Below are 18,434 nucleotides of genomic sequence, written 5' to 3'. Positions count from 1 at the left end.
TGATTTTTTGACCAGGTAGTGTAGAAACTTAAATAGTGTCATATACAAAGTAGCTCTTTTTGGTGATCAGAGCAGTGGATTTGGGTAAGACCTGTGGTTTCTGACTCTGCTTGGGAACAAACTTAAGTCACCTTGGGCATGTTATGCAACTTCTATGGATCTTAAGTTTTTCAATTTGTTGAAAGGGCTGTTGTGAGACTAAAATGAGACTACAAGTGGAAATGCCTTTTTTTTTTTAATTGTAGATAGACACGATACCTTTAATTAATTTATTTTTATGTGGTGCTAAGGATCAAACCCAGTGCTTCCCACATGCGAGGTGAGTGCTCTGCCACTGAGCCACAACCCCAGCATGGAAATACCTTTTAAGAGCCATGTCATGGAGTCCTACAGCTATGTAAGATGGTAGAAAGTCAGGGTAACGTGAAGTTAAAATTATGAGAACTTGTCTTTTTCTACTTTTAATAAGTATTTTAAGAACTAGACTTTATGTGACTCAATGGGTATGGTGATTCACATTTTTATAAGAAATGCATCCTTAACCTCTCATTGGCATTTTCTGTTTTTCTGTGTTTCTGTTTGTAATTTTTCACTGTTTACTTCTGTTTTCAGACTGTCCAAACATCCTTTCACTTGCACTATACTGCAGCTAGGTGTTTCTGTGAATCAAATTTAATTCTTCCTTAATGTCAGAGCAAACTTTAGTGCAGTGTTGTAGAACTTGATATATAGGTAGAAGCAATTGTTAGAAAGTGAATGAAGCCAGGTTTAAGTCAGGAAAGGGGCATAGAGGGGGAGAAAGGTCTGAGAGACTGGAGAGCACATGCCTTACTCTAGCTCCTGATTGTACCATGTTAGAAACCAGGTTTTTCTGCCAAATTATTGTTACTTCTCTCACATTCTAGAGTGTCTTACTGTATTTTACTTAATTTTGTTTTGAGAAGTTAAGTATTAGTTTAAGGCTTTATTTATAGAATATCAAAACAATCTCAAAAAACAAGCATACAACTATAGCCGAACTGTTTGCTTTATACCTGGCCTTTCCTTTTGGTCTTTCCTTGAGTATACTTAGTGTTTATTTAGTTGTATTCAGTACACATGTGTCCTTTTACACCCTTTCTATATATACTTTCTATATTATACTTGGTATAGTGTAAATTACATTTAGGTTGTTTTCCCAATTTTAACTTTGGTCTGGTGAACTTCTTCAATTACTTTGGGTTGTTTTATATTTTACTTAAGAATATATTATGGGGCTGGGGTTGTGGCTCAGCGGTAAAGGGCTTGCCTAGCACATGCGAGGCCCTGGGTTCGATCCTCAGCACCACATAAAAATAAATAAAGATATTGTGTCCACCGAAAAAATAAATATTTAAAAAAAAAAAAGAATATATTATCCCCACCATCATGCTGCCAAAAGAATATATTTCCAGACATGGATTTGCAGTTAGTTCTCATTATTCTTAGTAATTATATTTTAAGGAGTCATTGTGAACACTGAAGGGATAAATCCTGAGCTCCTAGGAAAAATAGAGGACTAGATTCCTACACACTGTGGATCCTAGTATTCTCTTCAACTAATGAATCCATAATCTTGTTTTCACATATATTTCTGTTTAAAAAAACACCTTATGTAGTATATATTGTTTATTCCTTAATGTTGAACTCTGGGCAAATAGCACTGGAACTCTTGTTTATATCAAGTTTGTCTTATAGTTTTCCTCCAAAAATGCCTGTGTGACGTTTATCTTTACACACATTTTTCACCTTAGCCTTTTTGGGCTTAGGAACACTAAACAGCATTTCAAAACTGTTTGGACTGTTTTAAACAGCAAAATCACCAGTAAAAAGCACAAAAATGAGAAAAAGGTGGTTCTAAGTAGACCACAAAAAAGACTTGCTTGCAATATAGAATTAGAATAGGAAGGCAAAGAGAGTATTGCTTTGCTTGAGTATAAGCTGGTTGAAATTTTTCAGTACTCTGCCTCAAGTACTTTGAGTACTGATTTAGAGGTTACAAATAAATTTTAGCATGTAAGCATTTAAGCAAATACAGAATCTATAAATAATTGAGTATCAGTTATGTAGGGTCAGAAGGCATAGTTTTACGACTTTAGATTTTAACTTGTATTAATGGCACTGATAATAGATGACACTAAAGAGTCTGTTAGTGGAAAACATTTAATAAATGTTTGTAAAATGAATCACAAATGAATGAAATTTTCCACTGCTAGTTTGCCAAATACCATGATTTGCATTTTACAATAAGAATTTTTGTTGATTTATGAGCTATAACATGGCACTTCGATTATTATTGCCCTATTTATTTATTTATTCATTCATTCATATTTTTAAGAGATGGAACTTTGCTATGTTGCCTAGGCTGCCCAAAAACTCTAGGACCCAAGTGATCTTCCTACCTAGCTCCCCAGCTACCTGGGACTATAGACACATGCCATCATGCCTAGGTTAATTATTGTTTATTGCTGAAAAAAAGATGATATATTTTTTTAAATTTTGATTTATTTTTCCTCATATACAGTGTTTTTGCCATTTTTGTTTATTAGATCTTTGTGATATTCTCATACATGATGGAGCTCTTATGTATTAACTCTAATCATCTTTTTTTACATTCAGTATAAAAAAACTTTTCCCTGAAATCTATTGTTTTCAATTAAATTTATATTTAGAATTTATATAGCTGAGTTTGCATATCTTTATAATTTTTGTAATTTGTTCAGTTTTGGTGTTTTATCTTCCTGAGGTTGAAATGAAGTGTGGTTCTCAGAAGTTAATGCTAAGTAACTTGCTACTATAATAGTTAAAATACTAAAACTGAACTATATGCACATGTATTGACAAATATTTTTAAATGTTTTTTAAATTAGTTATATGTCAGCACTTTCAATTTCTATTTCAATCTATATAATTTTTTTTCTTGACCTACTTGGCTAAGGACATTTATAAATTAGATTATATTTTGTACCTGGTTTTATCCATATTGTTTGAGTTGTTGATGTGTCTTAATTTTCACTTAGTAGCTCTAAGTTAATATTTTGTTATCTTAAAATAAATGTCTTCCAGATAACACACAAAAAAAGACTGATTTAAGGATTTTTCTTTTATTTCATTAGGTGATATACCAGTTATGTGCTTGCTCTGATACCTCTGGTCCTACTATGAGATATTTGAGAACCAGCCAGGATTTCTTATTTTCTCAGCTGCAACATCTCCCTTTCACTAACAAAGGTAGGCCATTATTTTCTTTTGCTATTATTGGTTGAGTATCACTTATCTGAAATCCTTGGTACTGGAAGTGTTGAGATTTTGAATATTTTTTGATTTGTAATATTTGCATATGCGTATGAGATCTCTTAGAAATGGGACCCAAGTTTCTTAAGTGTAAATTTAATTATGTTTATGTACATCTTATGCACATAATCTGAAGGTAATTTTACACAATCATTTTAGTATACGTATATTTTGATTGCAGCCCAATGTGGTCAGATGTAGAATATTCTATTGCTTGGCACTCAAAAATTTTGAATTTTAGAGCATTTTGAATTTGGAATTTTTGGATTGGGGATGTTAAATCTTTTTTAACAAATTAATAAGCTCATGATGAGTGATTTGATTTATACAGTATTTGAGGGGAGCAGTTATAATTTTTATGGAATTCTGTTTTGATTTTGTTACTTTGCATTTGTGTTATTGTGGATTGCTTTTGTAATTTGTGATTGAGAAGCCTGACATTTTAACTTCTATCATAAGATTATTTAAACATATCTTACTATGGACAAGATTTGATTCTTCTTCTTCTTCTTTTTTTAATATCTTCACTTTATTTATTTGCTTATTTGTTTATTTATTTATTTATTTTTATGTGGGTCTGAGAATCAACCCAGTGCCTCTCATGTGCTAGGTGAGCAATCTTCTGCTGAGTTACAACCCCAGCCCCCAGAATTTGTTTCTTTTGCTAACAAAATTTAAAGATTGTGTTGAAAGGGATAAGAAATTTTTTTTTTTTTTTTTTTTATTGGTTGTTCAAAACCTTACAAATCTCTTGACATATCATATTCATACATTAGCATACATTAGCTGGGATAAGAAAATTTTTAGATTAAAAAAATTATGGAGGAAATTTACATTTTTTTGACTGAAAGTGATTATACAACTCTTGGTTTACTTTTTTTTTTTATGTCTTAAAATAAAATTTTGAAAAACTGTTTATAGTGAAAAACATAACTTAGTTGAGATGCATAATAATTATCACAGACCAAGTATCATTAGAATTCTACTTTTTTCTTGGTTAATATTTAACAATTTTCTGAATTCAGTTTATATCCAGACCATATGGCTTATTATGTTTTTTAAAAAATTACTTTATATTATCTTTTTATTTTAGGAAATTGAGGCTCACAAATTATACCAATAAATTTCTATTATTAGTAACTGGAAGCTTCTAATTTACTTTTTTTTTTAATATTTATTTTTTAGTTGTAGGTGGACACAGTATCTGTATTTCATTTTTTATGTGGTGCTGAGGATCTAACCCAATGCCTCCCACATGCTAGGCGAGCACTGTCGTACTGAGCCACAACCCCAGCCCCTAACTTACTTTTAAGAGTGACACCTTTGGGAATTATTTAATGGCTAAACCTTTTTGCACTTCATTTTCAAAATAAGTTTCTTATTTTTTAGTCCTGAGATTTTGTTTATATAAAAAGCTTTTAGAAACCCTGTCCTCTCTTCCCTCCATTGTTGGGAATTGAACCCAGGGCACTGTACCACTGATCTACATCTCTAGCATTTGTATTTTATTTTGAGGCAGGGTCTCAATAAATTACCAAAGCTAGCTAGGCGCATAATTATAATCCCAGCTACTCGGGAGACTGAGGCAAGAGTATTACAAGTTTGAGGCCAGTCTTAGCAACTTAAAGAGGCCCTAATCAACTTAGTAAGATGGTCTCCATATAAAAAATTAAAAAGGGCTGGAGGGGGTGGGCTCAGTGATTAAGCACTATTGGCTTCAATCCTGGTACCAGATAGATGGATGGATAGATAGATCACTGGTACCAGATAGATAGATATAAAGATAACATAAGATATATAAGATAGCCAGCCAAGACTAGCCTTGAACTTGTAGTCCTCCTGACTACATCTCCAGAATTGCTGGGATTATAGGTACGTGCCACTGCATCCAGTAAAACTCTTTATATGCCTAGCTAATCAAAAAGAATAGTTAATATTTACATATTATGGCATGGGTTTTTTTAAAAAAATTGATCAGCTTTGCATCAGTCTATAAATATTGTTATTTGGTGAGTTTTATGTTTGCACTATTATCATTTAGGACTTCAAAGGCAAGCATATAAAAATAATACTGAATTTAAAACTCCTCATATATGTAATTCCTACCCCTAGTTATATATTAAATCAAATGTTCTTAATTGTATTTAAAAAAATCATAAAATTGATGCAGTATGGGTTTAACTTTAAATATGTGAATTTTATGATAGTTTTTGAGATATATATTTGAAAATACTCTTCAAAACAAAATATTATGTATTAATATTACATAATTGCAGACTTAGAAGATCCTTATGAAATTATCCTGGTAATGAAAACTTGATTTTCTTATTCTTCATTTGTTTTAGCTCATCTTTTATAGATATATACGGTGTTACTTTTTCTCCCTTTGTATCTTTTTTTCTTTTAGAATTTTACAGAGTAATATGATGTTACCAAGTTTCATAAATTGGCTTCTTTACATGGGAAAATATCTGATGAGTTATGGATATTTAGGTCTGTTCTGATCCTGTGTTATTACTCTGAGAAATTAAATTTATATGTTTAAATTTCAGAATATGAAATCTCTATGTTGAACCAAATGTCATGGCTTATGAAGACGGCTTCAATAGAACTAAGAGTTACTTCTCTGAATCGCCAGCGATCTCATACTCAAAGGCTCCTACACCTCTTACTAGATGACATGCCAGTGAAACCATACTCAGGTGAATGTGTGAATTTTTTTTTTTTAAATATTTATTTTTTAGTTCTCAGTGGACACAACATCCTTGTTTGTATGTGGTGTTGAGGATCGAACCCGGGCCGCATGCATGCCAGGCAAGCGCGCTACTGCTTGAGCCACATCCCCAGCCCGAATGTGTGAATTTTGACACTTGTTTTATTGTACTCATAACTGGTCTTTGTCAATCCAAATGCAAATCTGAATTTTATGCTAAGTATGTGATTGTCAACCAAAACAGTTCTTTCCACTGTAAGAATATTTTTCCTTAAAACACAAAATTTAGTCAGTGCAGTGGCACATGCCTATGATCCAGCTTCTCAGGAAGCTGAGGCAAGAAGATTGTGAGTTCAAAGCTAGCCCAGGCAACTTAGTGAGGCCTTAAGCCTTTTAGCAAGGTCTTGTCTCAAAATAAAAAGGGCTGGTGGAAATATGGCTCAGTAGTTAAGCACCTCTGGATTCAATCCTGGTACCAAACTACCAAACAAAACATAAAATTTAAGCTGGGTGTGGTGGCGCAGGCTGTAATCCCAGGGGCTGGGGAGACTGAGACAGGAGAATCGTTATTTCAAAACCTGCCTCGTAACGGCAAGGCATTAAACAACTCAGTGAGACCCTGTCTCTAAATAAAATACAAAACAAGGCTGGGGATGTGGCTCAGTTGTCAAGTGCCCCTGAGTTCAATCCCCAGTACCAGGGTGGGGAAAAAAAAAGGAAGAAAGAAAAACGTAAATTTTAAGATCATCCCATGGTTGTCATTTTATTTTTGTTTTAAACATCCACAATACAGTTATATATAAAGTGTTTTGTTGAGTTTCTCATACTGAGCCAGGGTGACCTAAGCTATTTTGCTTTTTTTTTTTCCCCTGGTACTGGGGATTGAACTCTGGGGCCCTCAATCACTGAGACACATCCCCAGCCCTATTTTGTATTTTCTTTAGAGACAGGGTCTCACTGAGTTGCTTAGCGCCTCCCTTTCACTGTGGCTGGCTTTGAACTCATGGTCTTCCTGTCTCAGCTACCTGAGTCGCTGGGATTACAGGTGTGCGCCACTATCCAGCTGACCAAAGTTATTTCAGTATGTCTTACACATGTGAATTAAAGATAAGGTTTTGAATCATTTCTTTATCATAATTGGATCTTACCAGTTTTGAAATTGTGATTATCCTCTTTAAAATTGTGGATGATAGTATAGGGATGGAAAGAATTAGATGAATGTTGGTGAGTCTTCATCAGTGTTGGCAATTGAATTTCATTAGCAAGGGGCTTTTTGACCTAGACAAAGTGACCTAAAAATAAAATGCACAATGTTTTGTCATATTCAAAGAAATGTAGTTTTAAGAGTTTGTTCTTTATTTTCCAATCAATTATTATTGATACTCCAACAGATGGTGAAGGAGGAACAGAAGATGAAAATAGGTCTGTTTCTGGGTTCCTTCACTTTGACACTACTACAAAAGGTAAACCTTTAATTTTATAATACATTTATTTTGTAGACATAGTCAGTTGCTTAAAACTCATGGAGACTATTGTGCCTGCAAATTCTGAACTAGCATAGAAAAAGGAGATGTTGAGAGCCACAACCGAAGGGGCCCCAGCAAACTTCCAGCTGCCAGCAAACTTCCAGACTGCCGGCTGATGATTGGCTCAGATTTTACAGTTTTCTTACTGCATCATCAATGTCAGAAATCTGTTCCAGGCATTAAAAGAAAACAATTTTCTTAACAATTTACATTATCTTTAAGAGAATTATTAAATATAATGAAAAGGAAAGGTGAAAGTAAACAAACAGATCTGTTAACCTCCTTTGATACCTAGTTTTGTTAAACCCTCCTCCTAAGGGACAATTCCTTTTAAAATGTCCTGTTTGTTCACAATTGTAGCATGTTCTTGCCCTGGCATCTAAAGCCTGTTTTACTGCAGCTGCCATGATTTGCCCTTGTTCATTAATGTCTCTAGTATCTAAAGCCTGTTTTACTGCAGCTGCCATGACTTGCTCTTGTTCATTATTGTCTCTACATAATTTAATATATGTGTTTAAATCTTCATGTTTCCATGGTCTAATGATATCTCTGCACCAACGATTCGCTTGGTCATAAGCCAGTTGTTTTATTAATGGCATTGCTTGTTCTGTATTCCCAAAAACTCTGGTAGCTGTTTGAATAAGCCTATCTACAAATTCAGCATAAGATTCATTAGTTCCTTGTATTATCTTAGATAATTGACCTTGTAAACCTCCATGTCCTTGTAAAGTCTTCCATGCCCTAATCGCCTCTACAGCAATTTGTGCATATATGCCAGGATCATATGCAATTTGTTGCTGCTGATCCTCATAAGGTCCCTTTCCTAACAACATATCTAGATTTCTCTGAGGATGTAAAGCATTATTTGTCATTTATAAATGTTTTTAATAGCTAGCGTTATAGGATAAGAAGGAAATTATTTTTGTAAGTGGATATAACAGAAATAAAATCAGATTTAGATTTCAACACAGTCTTCAATTTCTAGACTAATCCCCTTTCTGAACAGAGTAATCTTGGAGTGAGCTGAGTATGAGGGTTTGTTTGTCTCTTCAGATGCCCCAAGTACAATTGATTTACTGCTTTTTATTTTTAGTACGTCGAAAAATTCTAAGTATTCTTGACTCGATTGACTTCAGTCAGGAGATTCCTGAGCCTTTGCAGTTGGACTTTTTTGATCGGACCCAGATTGAACAAGTTATTGCTAACTGTGAACATAAAAATTTACGGGGACAGACAGTCTGCAATGTCAAGGTAAGGACTGCTTTAAGTATCCTGAGTACAAATGGTTCAGTCATTGAACCATAAGAAAAAGTATAACTTAATCCAACCCCTCCCCCAAAAGAGATTTTGGTTTCTAGCTTATTGGTCTGTGTATGTATGTGTGTGTGAGTGTGTGTGTGTGTGTGTGTGTGTTTATTTGTTTCATTGTTTTTTTAATCAAACAGCCAGGAAATAAAACTTAATAGACCACACTAATTGTTTAAAAGGTTCCCCATCTCCTTCCTTATCATAATTATTTCACTGAACTAGTACTATGGAGAGTTTTTAACTACTTAATGTTCTATCAGGCAAATGGTAATGTCCTCACAGAAAGAAGAAGATAACCAGGGCACTTTTATTGACTGCCACAGAGGCTCTTTGGTACTACTTTCTGGAATGTGAAAGATTCTTAGTATTTTTGTCTGGAAATTGAACAGTGCCATTGTTAGTTTATGTGTAGAGATATCTGAAACTCCCTTTAAGCCAGTTTATAGTAATTACTTGGGGTTATTATTTTTACCAGTATCTGAAATCGTCTGATGTTCTTTTTTTCCCTAATTGTATAGCTTCTTCATAGGGTTCTGGTAGCTGAAGTAAATGCTCTTCAGGGTATGGCAGCCATAGGACAGAGACCACTACTAATGGAGGTAAGTTCTATTGAGTAGGTTAGTTTTATTTTTTTAATTATTTAAATGACCTAAGTTACTAGTTACAAGACTGTAAATTGACTTATAGTTTATCAATTAGTAAACTACTTAATTATTTGCTGGGTGCAGTGGATTACATCTTGTAATTACAGCTACGCAGGAGGCTAAGGCAGCAGAATTGAAGTTCAAGACCACTTTCAGCAACGTAGGGAGATCCTGTCTCGAAATAAAGTAAAAAAGGACTTGGGATGTAGTTCAGAAGTAGATTGCTTGCATAGCACATGTTAAGACACTGGTATAATCCCAGTATCGCAAGACAAAACAAAACCAATTAAAAATTAAACCTTCATGGAGTCTTTCACTTTTTAAAAAAATTTTTTTTAAGTTGTTGATGGACATTATTTTATTCATGTATTTATATGTGATACTGAGATTTGAACCCAGTGCCTCACACATGCTAGGCATGCGCTCTGCCACTGAGCCACAACCCCAGCCTGAGTCTTTCATTTTTGATTTTGTAATTTTTATAAACTGAACTGAAGCTTAATGTCTGGTATATCACATAAATTTTCTGATATGCAAGTTAGGGATTTAGACTATTAGTGAGAGAGGAGAGTCATTTTTTCATTACAAGTGAGGGGAGTTATGGGTAAGAGGTCAGATGGGAAGAATCTTATACATAGAAACACATCTGGCGGGCTGGGGATGTGGCTCAAGTGGTAGCGCGCTCGTCTGGCATGCGTGTAGCCCAGGTTCGATCCTCAGCACCACATACAAAAACAAAGATGTTGTGTTCGCCGAAAACTAAAAAATAAATATTAAAAAAAAAATTCTCTCTCTCTCTCTCTCTCTCTCTCTCAAAAAAATCCTTTAAATCAAAATTAAAAAAAAAAAAGAAAAGAAAAAGAAACACATCTAACTAGGCCAAGTAGAAAGTCAGAAATAAAGATGTGTTAGGAAAACATGCATTTGAACTTGGTGTGTAAGCAATTCTAGGGCTCTAAACTAAATATAAAAAGATTATTGCAAGAAGAAAGATGGGGTTACAAAGTTTATTTCCATCTATACCACCTCTGTCCCTGCATCTTTCTCTCTGTCACCCTCTTCCCCCTGTGTCCCTCTGTCTCACAAAGAACTTTATATGTTAATTTTCATAGCGTTGGTCACAAAAATAACATGAAAAGATATCTGCTGCCTGGTATGCATTGTGGGTTTTCGAATAAATGTTTTCTAAATAATTGACAGGAACCTCTTAATAACAGACATTATTTGCCTTTGTGTATTTCAATTTCTGTGGCTTTAGGAAATCAGCACTATTCTTCAGTATGTGGTAGGAAGAAACAAATTACTGCAGTGTCTTCATGCAAAACGGCATGTGCTGGAGTCATGGAGGCAGCTGGTAGAAATTATACTGACAGCTTGTCCCCAGGACCTCATTCAGCCAGAGGATCGACAACTGATTATTCGTGATATTTTACAAGATGTTCATGATAAGGTGACATGCTTCCTAAAGTAATTCATAAGGTTGAACAAATATATGCCATTTAAACAATATAGTTTGTCATCCTTATTTTCCATTTTAGATTCAAAGTAAAATAGAGTTGTATGATACCGGTCTCAAGGCTTTGCTTAAGAAAGGGATTAATTCTGTTAAGTAGGGGCTCCCAGCTACTATAGGTATATCAGAATTGTCTAGAGAGCTTTGTAAAAATATACATAGATAGATCACTCTCCACACCTACTGAATGAGACCCTAGTGGTGAGACCATTTCTGTGAATTTCAACAACAAATAAATTAAACATCCTTATGGAATAGAATTTTGATAGGAATCCCTTCTAGTTAAGAGCGCCTGTTTCTCTGCATCATATTTAAATTTCTCCCTATATATTAGCTTTTTTCCCTTTAAATGTTACTTATATTCCATTTTTATATTGTTTTAGTAGTTGAAAAGTTAAATATATACAAACTTGTCAATGGTAGCTGAAAGCAGGATCCTCACTCTGTTTTGCCTTTGTACTTTAAGATACTGGATGACGAAGCTGCACAGGAATTAATGCCAGTTGTCGCTGGTGCTGTGTTCACCCTGACTGCTCACCTAAGCCAGTCGGTCCGCACAGAACAGAAGCAGCCATTGGTTTCAGGACCCAGAGAGGCCCATTATCCATTAATGCTTGATAGTTCTTTCTCCTCACCTCCTCCAGCAGAGAACCCATTGGTGGGTTTTGCTTCTATTGGAGATTCTTCACTTCACATCATATTGAAGAAACTATTAGACTTCATTTTGAAGACAGGTTTTTTTAATCTAAATGTTCTATAAATTACAACTTTTAATTTGTTTTAACTTTAATTGAAAAAATAGTTTTCAAATGCCTACATCTATTTGATCTTCCCAGGTGGTGGATTTCAACGAGTGAGGACTCACCTATATGGCTCTCTGCTTTATTACTTACAAATTGCCCAGAGACCAGATGAACCAGATACCTTAGAAGCAGGTAGAATTAGATCAATTCCTAGTCTTTTTCTGTTTTTAGAGATGATTACTTTAAAAAAGAAAATCACTTCTCCATCTTTTGGCTAAGCACACATATAATTAATGAATCTTAACATAATCATTAAAGACTAAAATCAAGGATGCATATTCAGTTCATAAGAATTATGAAGATTAGCGCATGAATACTGTAAGGGAAAAAAATACCCTCAAAGTGTAAGCATTATTTACTTCTGTAACCCTTCTCACTTACCTCTAGTTCTGTTGAGCAAAATATGTCATCCACAGAGTTGTACAGTGTCTCCCTTCCCTTTGCACAGTATATATTTAGTTGATTCTTTAAAAATGGTTTGTTAAAGGAAGTTATCAAGATGCCAGTTTAAAAACTGCTGCTATGTAGTTGTTAAAGAAAAATCACAAGGTTAATTTCATATGTAGGATATTGTTTTATTTGGTGTATTTACAAATGTTTTCTAAGGTTTGCATGAATCTTATATGAAATGTATGATCATACTATTAATTACCATTGAATATTTAAATCACCCTTATAATGGAAGTACTTTTTGTTTTTACTAAGTACTTCAACTAAAAATAATAAAGAATAAGAATGTGTTGGACATGGGGGCACATGCCTTTGGACTCAGCTACTTGGGGAGACTAAAGTGAAAGGAGCATCTAAGCCACCCATTGTGTTCAAGGTCAGCTTGGGCAACGCAATAAGAACCTGTCTAAAAACAAACAAACAAAAAAAAACCCTATAATTTTGGAGGAAGATTTTTGTCTACATCATACCTGTTCCTTTCTAGCCAAATTTCTCAAAAATCTCAATAAAAGATAACAGGAGATTGGTTAACAGGATAAACAGAGGATATTGATTCTCTTGGAGTCTCAATATTTATTTTGATTTAAGTATGGTTTATTATTTTTGTGATACATTGTTATTTTAGTACACAAGCATGATATGTCAGTGGTCCTTTGTGTGCATGTAGTAATGGAAAGATTTTTTTGTTGTATATGAGTTATAATTACTTAGTTACTAAACTGATTTTTATTAGAGTGTTTTTTTTCTGTTTTAACTCTTTAGCAAAGAAAACTATGTGGGAAAGGCTGACAGCTCCTGAAGATGTATTTAGCAAATTACAACGAGAAAACATAGCCATCATTGAGAGTTATGGCGCTGCCCTTATGGAAGTGGTCTGTCGAGATGCTTGTGATGGTCATGAGATTGGAAGGGTAAATTAACTGTTAATATTGTTACTGAATAAGTATTTTTGACTTTCTGAATGTGTAAACTGAGTCAAGTTTTAAAACTTAATATTTATCAGATTGTATACTTTATATATTTTTCTAGGTTTTCTATAATACATACAATTTTATAATTATTTTTAAAAGATATTTAAAAAACTACTTTAACAAGCAAATGTCTAGGTTCAGCTAAAATATATACATCATTTATTTATTTATTAGTTCTAATCAGTTACACATGATACTAGAAAACTCTTTGATTCATTGTGCACAAATGGAACCAATTTTTTTACTTCTCTGGTTGTGTATGAAGTAGAGTCACACAATTAGTGTAGTCATATATGTACCTAGGGTAATGATGTCTGTCTCATTCTACCATCTTTCTTACCCCTTTGCCTCCTCCGTCCCCCTTTGCCCCACCCAAAGTTCCTCCATATGGATTATTAGCATCCACTTATTAGAGAACATTCGGCCCCTGGTTTTTTTGAGATTGGCTTATTTCACTTAGCATGATATTCTCCAACTCCATCTATTTACCTGCAAATGCCATAATTTTGTTCTCTTTTAATGCTGAGTAATATTCCATCGTGTATATATACCAACAGTTTCTTTATCCATTCATCTATTGAAGGGCAGCTAAAATATATTTATGCCATTATGTTAATGTGTTAGATTTTGTTCAGAAATTTAACTTTCATCCTGAAAGTTTGTCTTTTATTAATAAATTGAGATTCTGTATACATATAGTTTCAACTTCTCAAGAAAACAATATAAGGAAATTTTGTTGCAAGTAACCTTCTTATGAGAAAAGTTTGTAACTATTTTCAAAAAAGGCAATTATTCTTATTGATTTTGGTAGCCATCAGCATGTTTGGACTTTGTTTCATTCTTCCTTTAGATGCTGGCTCTGGCTCTCCTTGATCGGATTGTCTCTGTGGATAAGCAGCAGCAGTGGCTTTTGTATCTTTCTAACAGTGGCTATTTGAAGGTCCTTGTGGATAGCTTGGTAGAAGATGACCGTACTTTGCAGAGCTTACTCACTCCACAGCCTCCTCTTTTAAAGGCCCTTTATACTTATGAATCTAAAATGGTAAGGTTTCATTCATATTTACTTTTAGGTCAGCAGTTCATTTACTCTGGGGCTGTAGATGTATGAAGGAAAATTAATGTGGCATACATTTATAATGTTTCTATCATATACGCTGTAATCATTTTTAAGGAGTTTTAAATGGGGTATCTGTGCTAATAATCATCTTCTGAATATGCAGAAGACAGGATGAAGTGATCCTGAGAGGGTTAGTTGAAAAATGAACTGCTGCTAACTTATTCAGCTTGCCAGTGTTGGTCAAATGACACCAGGTATTCCTTGAGGAGAAAGCAACAAAGTTAAAACTGTATTAGTTGACTTTTGGAAATTCCGTTGTACTGATTCAGTATATACTTCATCATTTTCTAGTTCTCAAATCTGTTTTAGAAGCAGTAATGTCTTAGATTCTTCATTAATTCTTTTCTCCTTCATTTATTCAACAGGTGTATGTTAAATACCTACTATACCCAGGTGCATGATATTAAGTATTAGAAACAACTTAGTATTGGTAAAACAAACTTCCCTACCCTCCATAAGACTACATGATGATAACAGAAACTACAGTGTTATTGAATATTTAAATCATTCAAAGTACCATATGCAAGCCCCTTAGATATGTTGTACCATTGAGTCCTCAAAAAACCTATGAGAAAGGAGGTTATTATATACCCTTGCAACTGCTCAGAACGTCTTGTCTTCAGTGGTGACTAAAGATGAGAAATGTGTCAGGAGTGTCTCATTTTTATATAAGGTCCTTGGACATGATTTCAACAGTGGTAATTTTCCTTCTGCAACTTTGTAGGCATTTCTCACAAGAGTGGCTAAGATACAGCAGGGTGCTTTAGAGCTTCTAAGATCTGGGGTTATTGTGAGACTAGCACAATGTCAAGTCTATGACATGCGCCCAGAAATGGACCCACAGGGGTAAGTGTCCACAACTAAATTGATTAGGCTCCTAGTAAAGGATAATTATGGCTCACCTGCATTACTATATTACCTACAGGAAAAAAATTATTTTGTTATTACTTTTAAATATGAGAATTATTATTTTCACATTACCTAAAGGGGGATGCAATTCATGTCCTGTCATTATCACTTATCTTTGCAAAGTCTCTTATTTATTGACTTTTATTTCCACGTCCTGCTTCAACTCCCTTTCAATAGGCAACCATTTTCATTTGTCTAAAAATTTAAACATTTATAATAAAAGAAAATTTATTATCACAGTATTCTGAGGCCTAATTTTAAAGATTAAGTGATTTTTTAAAACCTCATTTTAACTTATTTTAATCTTGTTTTATATTATGTAATGAACAATGTAGATTTGTTTTTGGCTCAAATATAAGAGAAGGAAATAACTTTTTGGTTTCTTAATTTTGCGCTTTGTTTTTATTCTTTTGCAGTGCTGGGAATTGAACCTAGGGCCTCACCTGTATTAGGCAAATGCTGTACCTCTGAGTGATACCTTACTGCATGATCAATAACCTTTGTTTTTATCTATTTCTTAGAGTCTCTGTGGCCCAGGGGAACATTAGGAGAAGTTTGGGGCATTACATTTCCAAATTTTATAAATTTCCCTTAGTAAGATTTTTCAAATTTCAACTAACTCCATTTTTAGTAAGCTGTAAGTTTAGGTAAAAACACCTGTTTGTTTCACTGATATGTATATGGGATATAGAGTATTTACTGGTAGCTTCACATCTTAAGTCAACTGGCCATGTTTCCGTGCCATGTAAATAGTAAGGAATTGTTAAGATCTGATATTAATTCTTGGAATATTACCCTCTCCTTTTTATTTTGGTTGAAATGAATCAAGCATGTTTGGCATGAGAGACCCTCCAATGTTCATCCCCACGCCAGTGGATCGCTACCGGCAGATTCTCCTTCCAGCTCTCCAGCTGTGCCAGGTCATCCTCACGTCCAGTATGGCCCAGCACTTGCAGGCAGCAGGGCAGGTAAGATGAATCCATGCTTAGAGATTATCTAGTACAAAATCCTCCTTTTACAAATGCAGAAACATTGCATAGGAAGCCGGGTGGGTTGACCTCAGTCCTATTTGTGGCAGAGCTACCTACAGAAAACAGGCTCTCTTATACTTTGTCCTGAATTACATTGGTTTGTTTTATATTCTTGTTTGAATGAAATACTCAAGCAAATTGATAGACTAGTGCAATGGAAAGAAAAAGGTCAGAATTTGTTCCTCTAAAAAATAGTTACTGTGCTGGTCATGGTGGTGCATGCCTGTAATCCTAGCAGCTGGGGAGGCTGAGGCAGGAGGATCACGAGTTCAAAGTCAGCCTCAGCAAAAGTGAGGCATTTAGCAACTCTTAATAAAATGCAGAATTGGTCTGGGGATGTGGCTCAGTGGTCAAGTACCCCTGAGTTCAATCCCCATAGCAAAAAAAGAAAATTGTTACTATGATAGGAATAAGCTGGTTTTTAAGGTGTAATTTAACTAGATATTTGTTTAGAGAAGAATATGCACAGAAAATATATTAAAATAGCACCATATTTATATGCAATGTTTACAGAATGAAATAATTTAAATAAATCAATTTTCTTTAGGGCTGGGGTTGTGGCTAAGTGGTAGAGCACTTGCCTAGCATGTGTGAGGCCCTGGGTTTAATCCTTAGCACCGCACATAAATAAATAAAATAAAGGTATTTTGTCCATCTACAACTAGATATATATTTTTTTAAATTGTCTTTAACACCATAAATTAGTTTTATTTTCATTCAAACATTTATTTCTGTTTCTTTAATAGTACATAATTTAATTCTCACTGTTTAATTAGGCCTATCATGATTCTGTAGTCTTCTGTTATATTGCTTTAGTATATTTGATACCTTTAGGAACTCTTCTGAAGTGCTTTGAATTCTGGTAATTTTATCTGCTTTCTTGCCATTAGGCTCAGGCTTGTCTCACCAGGATAGATGCTGCTATTTCTAAAATGATAACCCTATTTTACACTGTAGTAGTCTAGGTGACATCCTACTGCCCTTTCTACACATGGCCATTGAGTTAGTTCTTTTCTTGTTGTCTTTATGGAAATTTAAGATTTTATAGTAGCAGTGGGACATAGACGTAAGACTTTGGTTCCCTAATACCAGTCTTGTATTGAGTGAAGTAGAATCACTAGAGCTTCTTCAGCAAGTACAGATTACTGATTCACATTCAGTGGTGGGCGACACTAAGGATCTGTATTAAAAGTTAAAAGCTGGCACAGTTCCTGAGTGATTGAGGTATTTAGCATGTTTTGGCGTAGTCTCTGCCTTTAAGGCATTTATAATCTAGTTGAGATAATCATATGAAAGTGCTGAGAGAATCTTCCATGATGGCAGATTAAAATTAAAAAAAAGGTCAAGGTGGAAAGGCAGAGTTTTGATCTCCTTTATTCTACATCAGAAAGCTTTACTTGATTGTTCCCATTTCATGGTAGTCAGACTTTTCATATTGCAATTTCTCAAATTCAGTAACCATATTATACTCATTAATTTAAAATTCTTATTCTAATTCCATTTAAACAAATAAATAATATAAGGGCCAATTAATAGTTCTCACATATTAGTACCAGGTTATACTCTAGTCTTCTGAAGTAGCTTCTAATGTTAATTTACAGACTTGGAAATAGTTCTTACCTTTAACTTAGTTTTAGTTAAATGTTTGCTTCTTGAAGATATAAAATACATAAGTGCAGAAAACAATTGCTTCTCTTATTCTTCCTCATTACATTGAATTACTTGCTTCAACATTATTAAAAAGATGAATTACACATTTATAACATACTTCTTACTCTTCTTCCTGTTTCTCCATGTCGCCTATTCCATGGCTCAGGTGTTGCAGTTTCTCATTTCGCATTCAGATACCATACAAGCAATCCTCCGCTGTCAGGATGTTAGTGCTGGCTCTTTGCAGGAATTGGCTCTGCTGACAGGAATTATAAGTAAAGCAGCACTGCCTGGTGAGTTGATTGTATTGAGTGGACTTTTAATTTTTCTTTACAGACTGATATATGCTTAATGAAATCAGTTTTTTGTTATCTGGCAGCTGTGTATGATTTATTTGAAATTGGTACCACTAACAGTCACATGCCTTTTTTAAGTAATATGTTATAGAAATGATATACACTCATTATTAAAAAAATTTAAAAGTTCA

At 34.2% G+C, this 18,434-nt stretch overlaps 1 protein-coding gene across 4 annotated transcripts in view; it reads left to right on the top strand.

Moving 5' to 3' along the window:
• Positions 1–18,434, top strand: part of Nup205 (nucleoporin 205) — a 69,816-nt gene that overhangs the window by 34,874 nt on the left and 16,508 nt on the right. For 3 of the 4 annotated variants that reach the window (XM_076832826.1, XM_076832836.1, XM_076832843.1), the window contains 13 exons: positions 3,135–3,249; positions 5,865–6,014; positions 7,417–7,488; positions 8,645–8,802; positions 9,378–9,458; positions 10,762–10,953; positions 11,483–11,750; positions 11,853–11,951; positions 13,032–13,180; positions 14,091–14,282; positions 15,082–15,203; positions 16,096–16,234; positions 18,114–18,240. In XM_076832826.1, coding sequence (XP_076688941.1) covers positions 3,135–3,249; positions 5,865–6,014; positions 7,417–7,488; positions 8,645–8,802; positions 9,378–9,458; positions 10,762–10,953; positions 11,483–11,750; positions 11,853–11,951; positions 13,032–13,180; positions 14,091–14,282; positions 15,082–15,203; positions 16,096–16,234; positions 18,114–18,240 — 1,864 coding nt within the window. The remainder of the gene's footprint in view (positions 1–3,134; positions 3,250–5,864; positions 6,015–7,416; positions 7,489–8,644; positions 8,803–9,377; positions 9,459–10,761; positions 10,954–11,482; positions 11,751–11,852; positions 11,952–13,031; positions 13,181–14,090; positions 14,283–15,081; positions 15,204–16,095; positions 16,235–18,113; positions 18,241–18,434) is intronic. The other variant, XR_013088586.1, reaches the window with a different exon arrangement.

Source organism: Callospermophilus lateralis, chromosome 1 (genome assembly GCF_048772815.1).
Source record: "Callospermophilus lateralis isolate mCalLat2 chromosome 1, mCalLat2.hap1, whole genome shotgun sequence".
In the NCBI taxonomy this organism is placed as follows: Eukaryota; Metazoa; Chordata; class Mammalia; order Rodentia; family Sciuridae; genus Callospermophilus; species Callospermophilus lateralis.
Note: the sequence above shows the minus strand (reverse complement) of the source record. Positions and strands in the feature narration are given on the sequence as shown.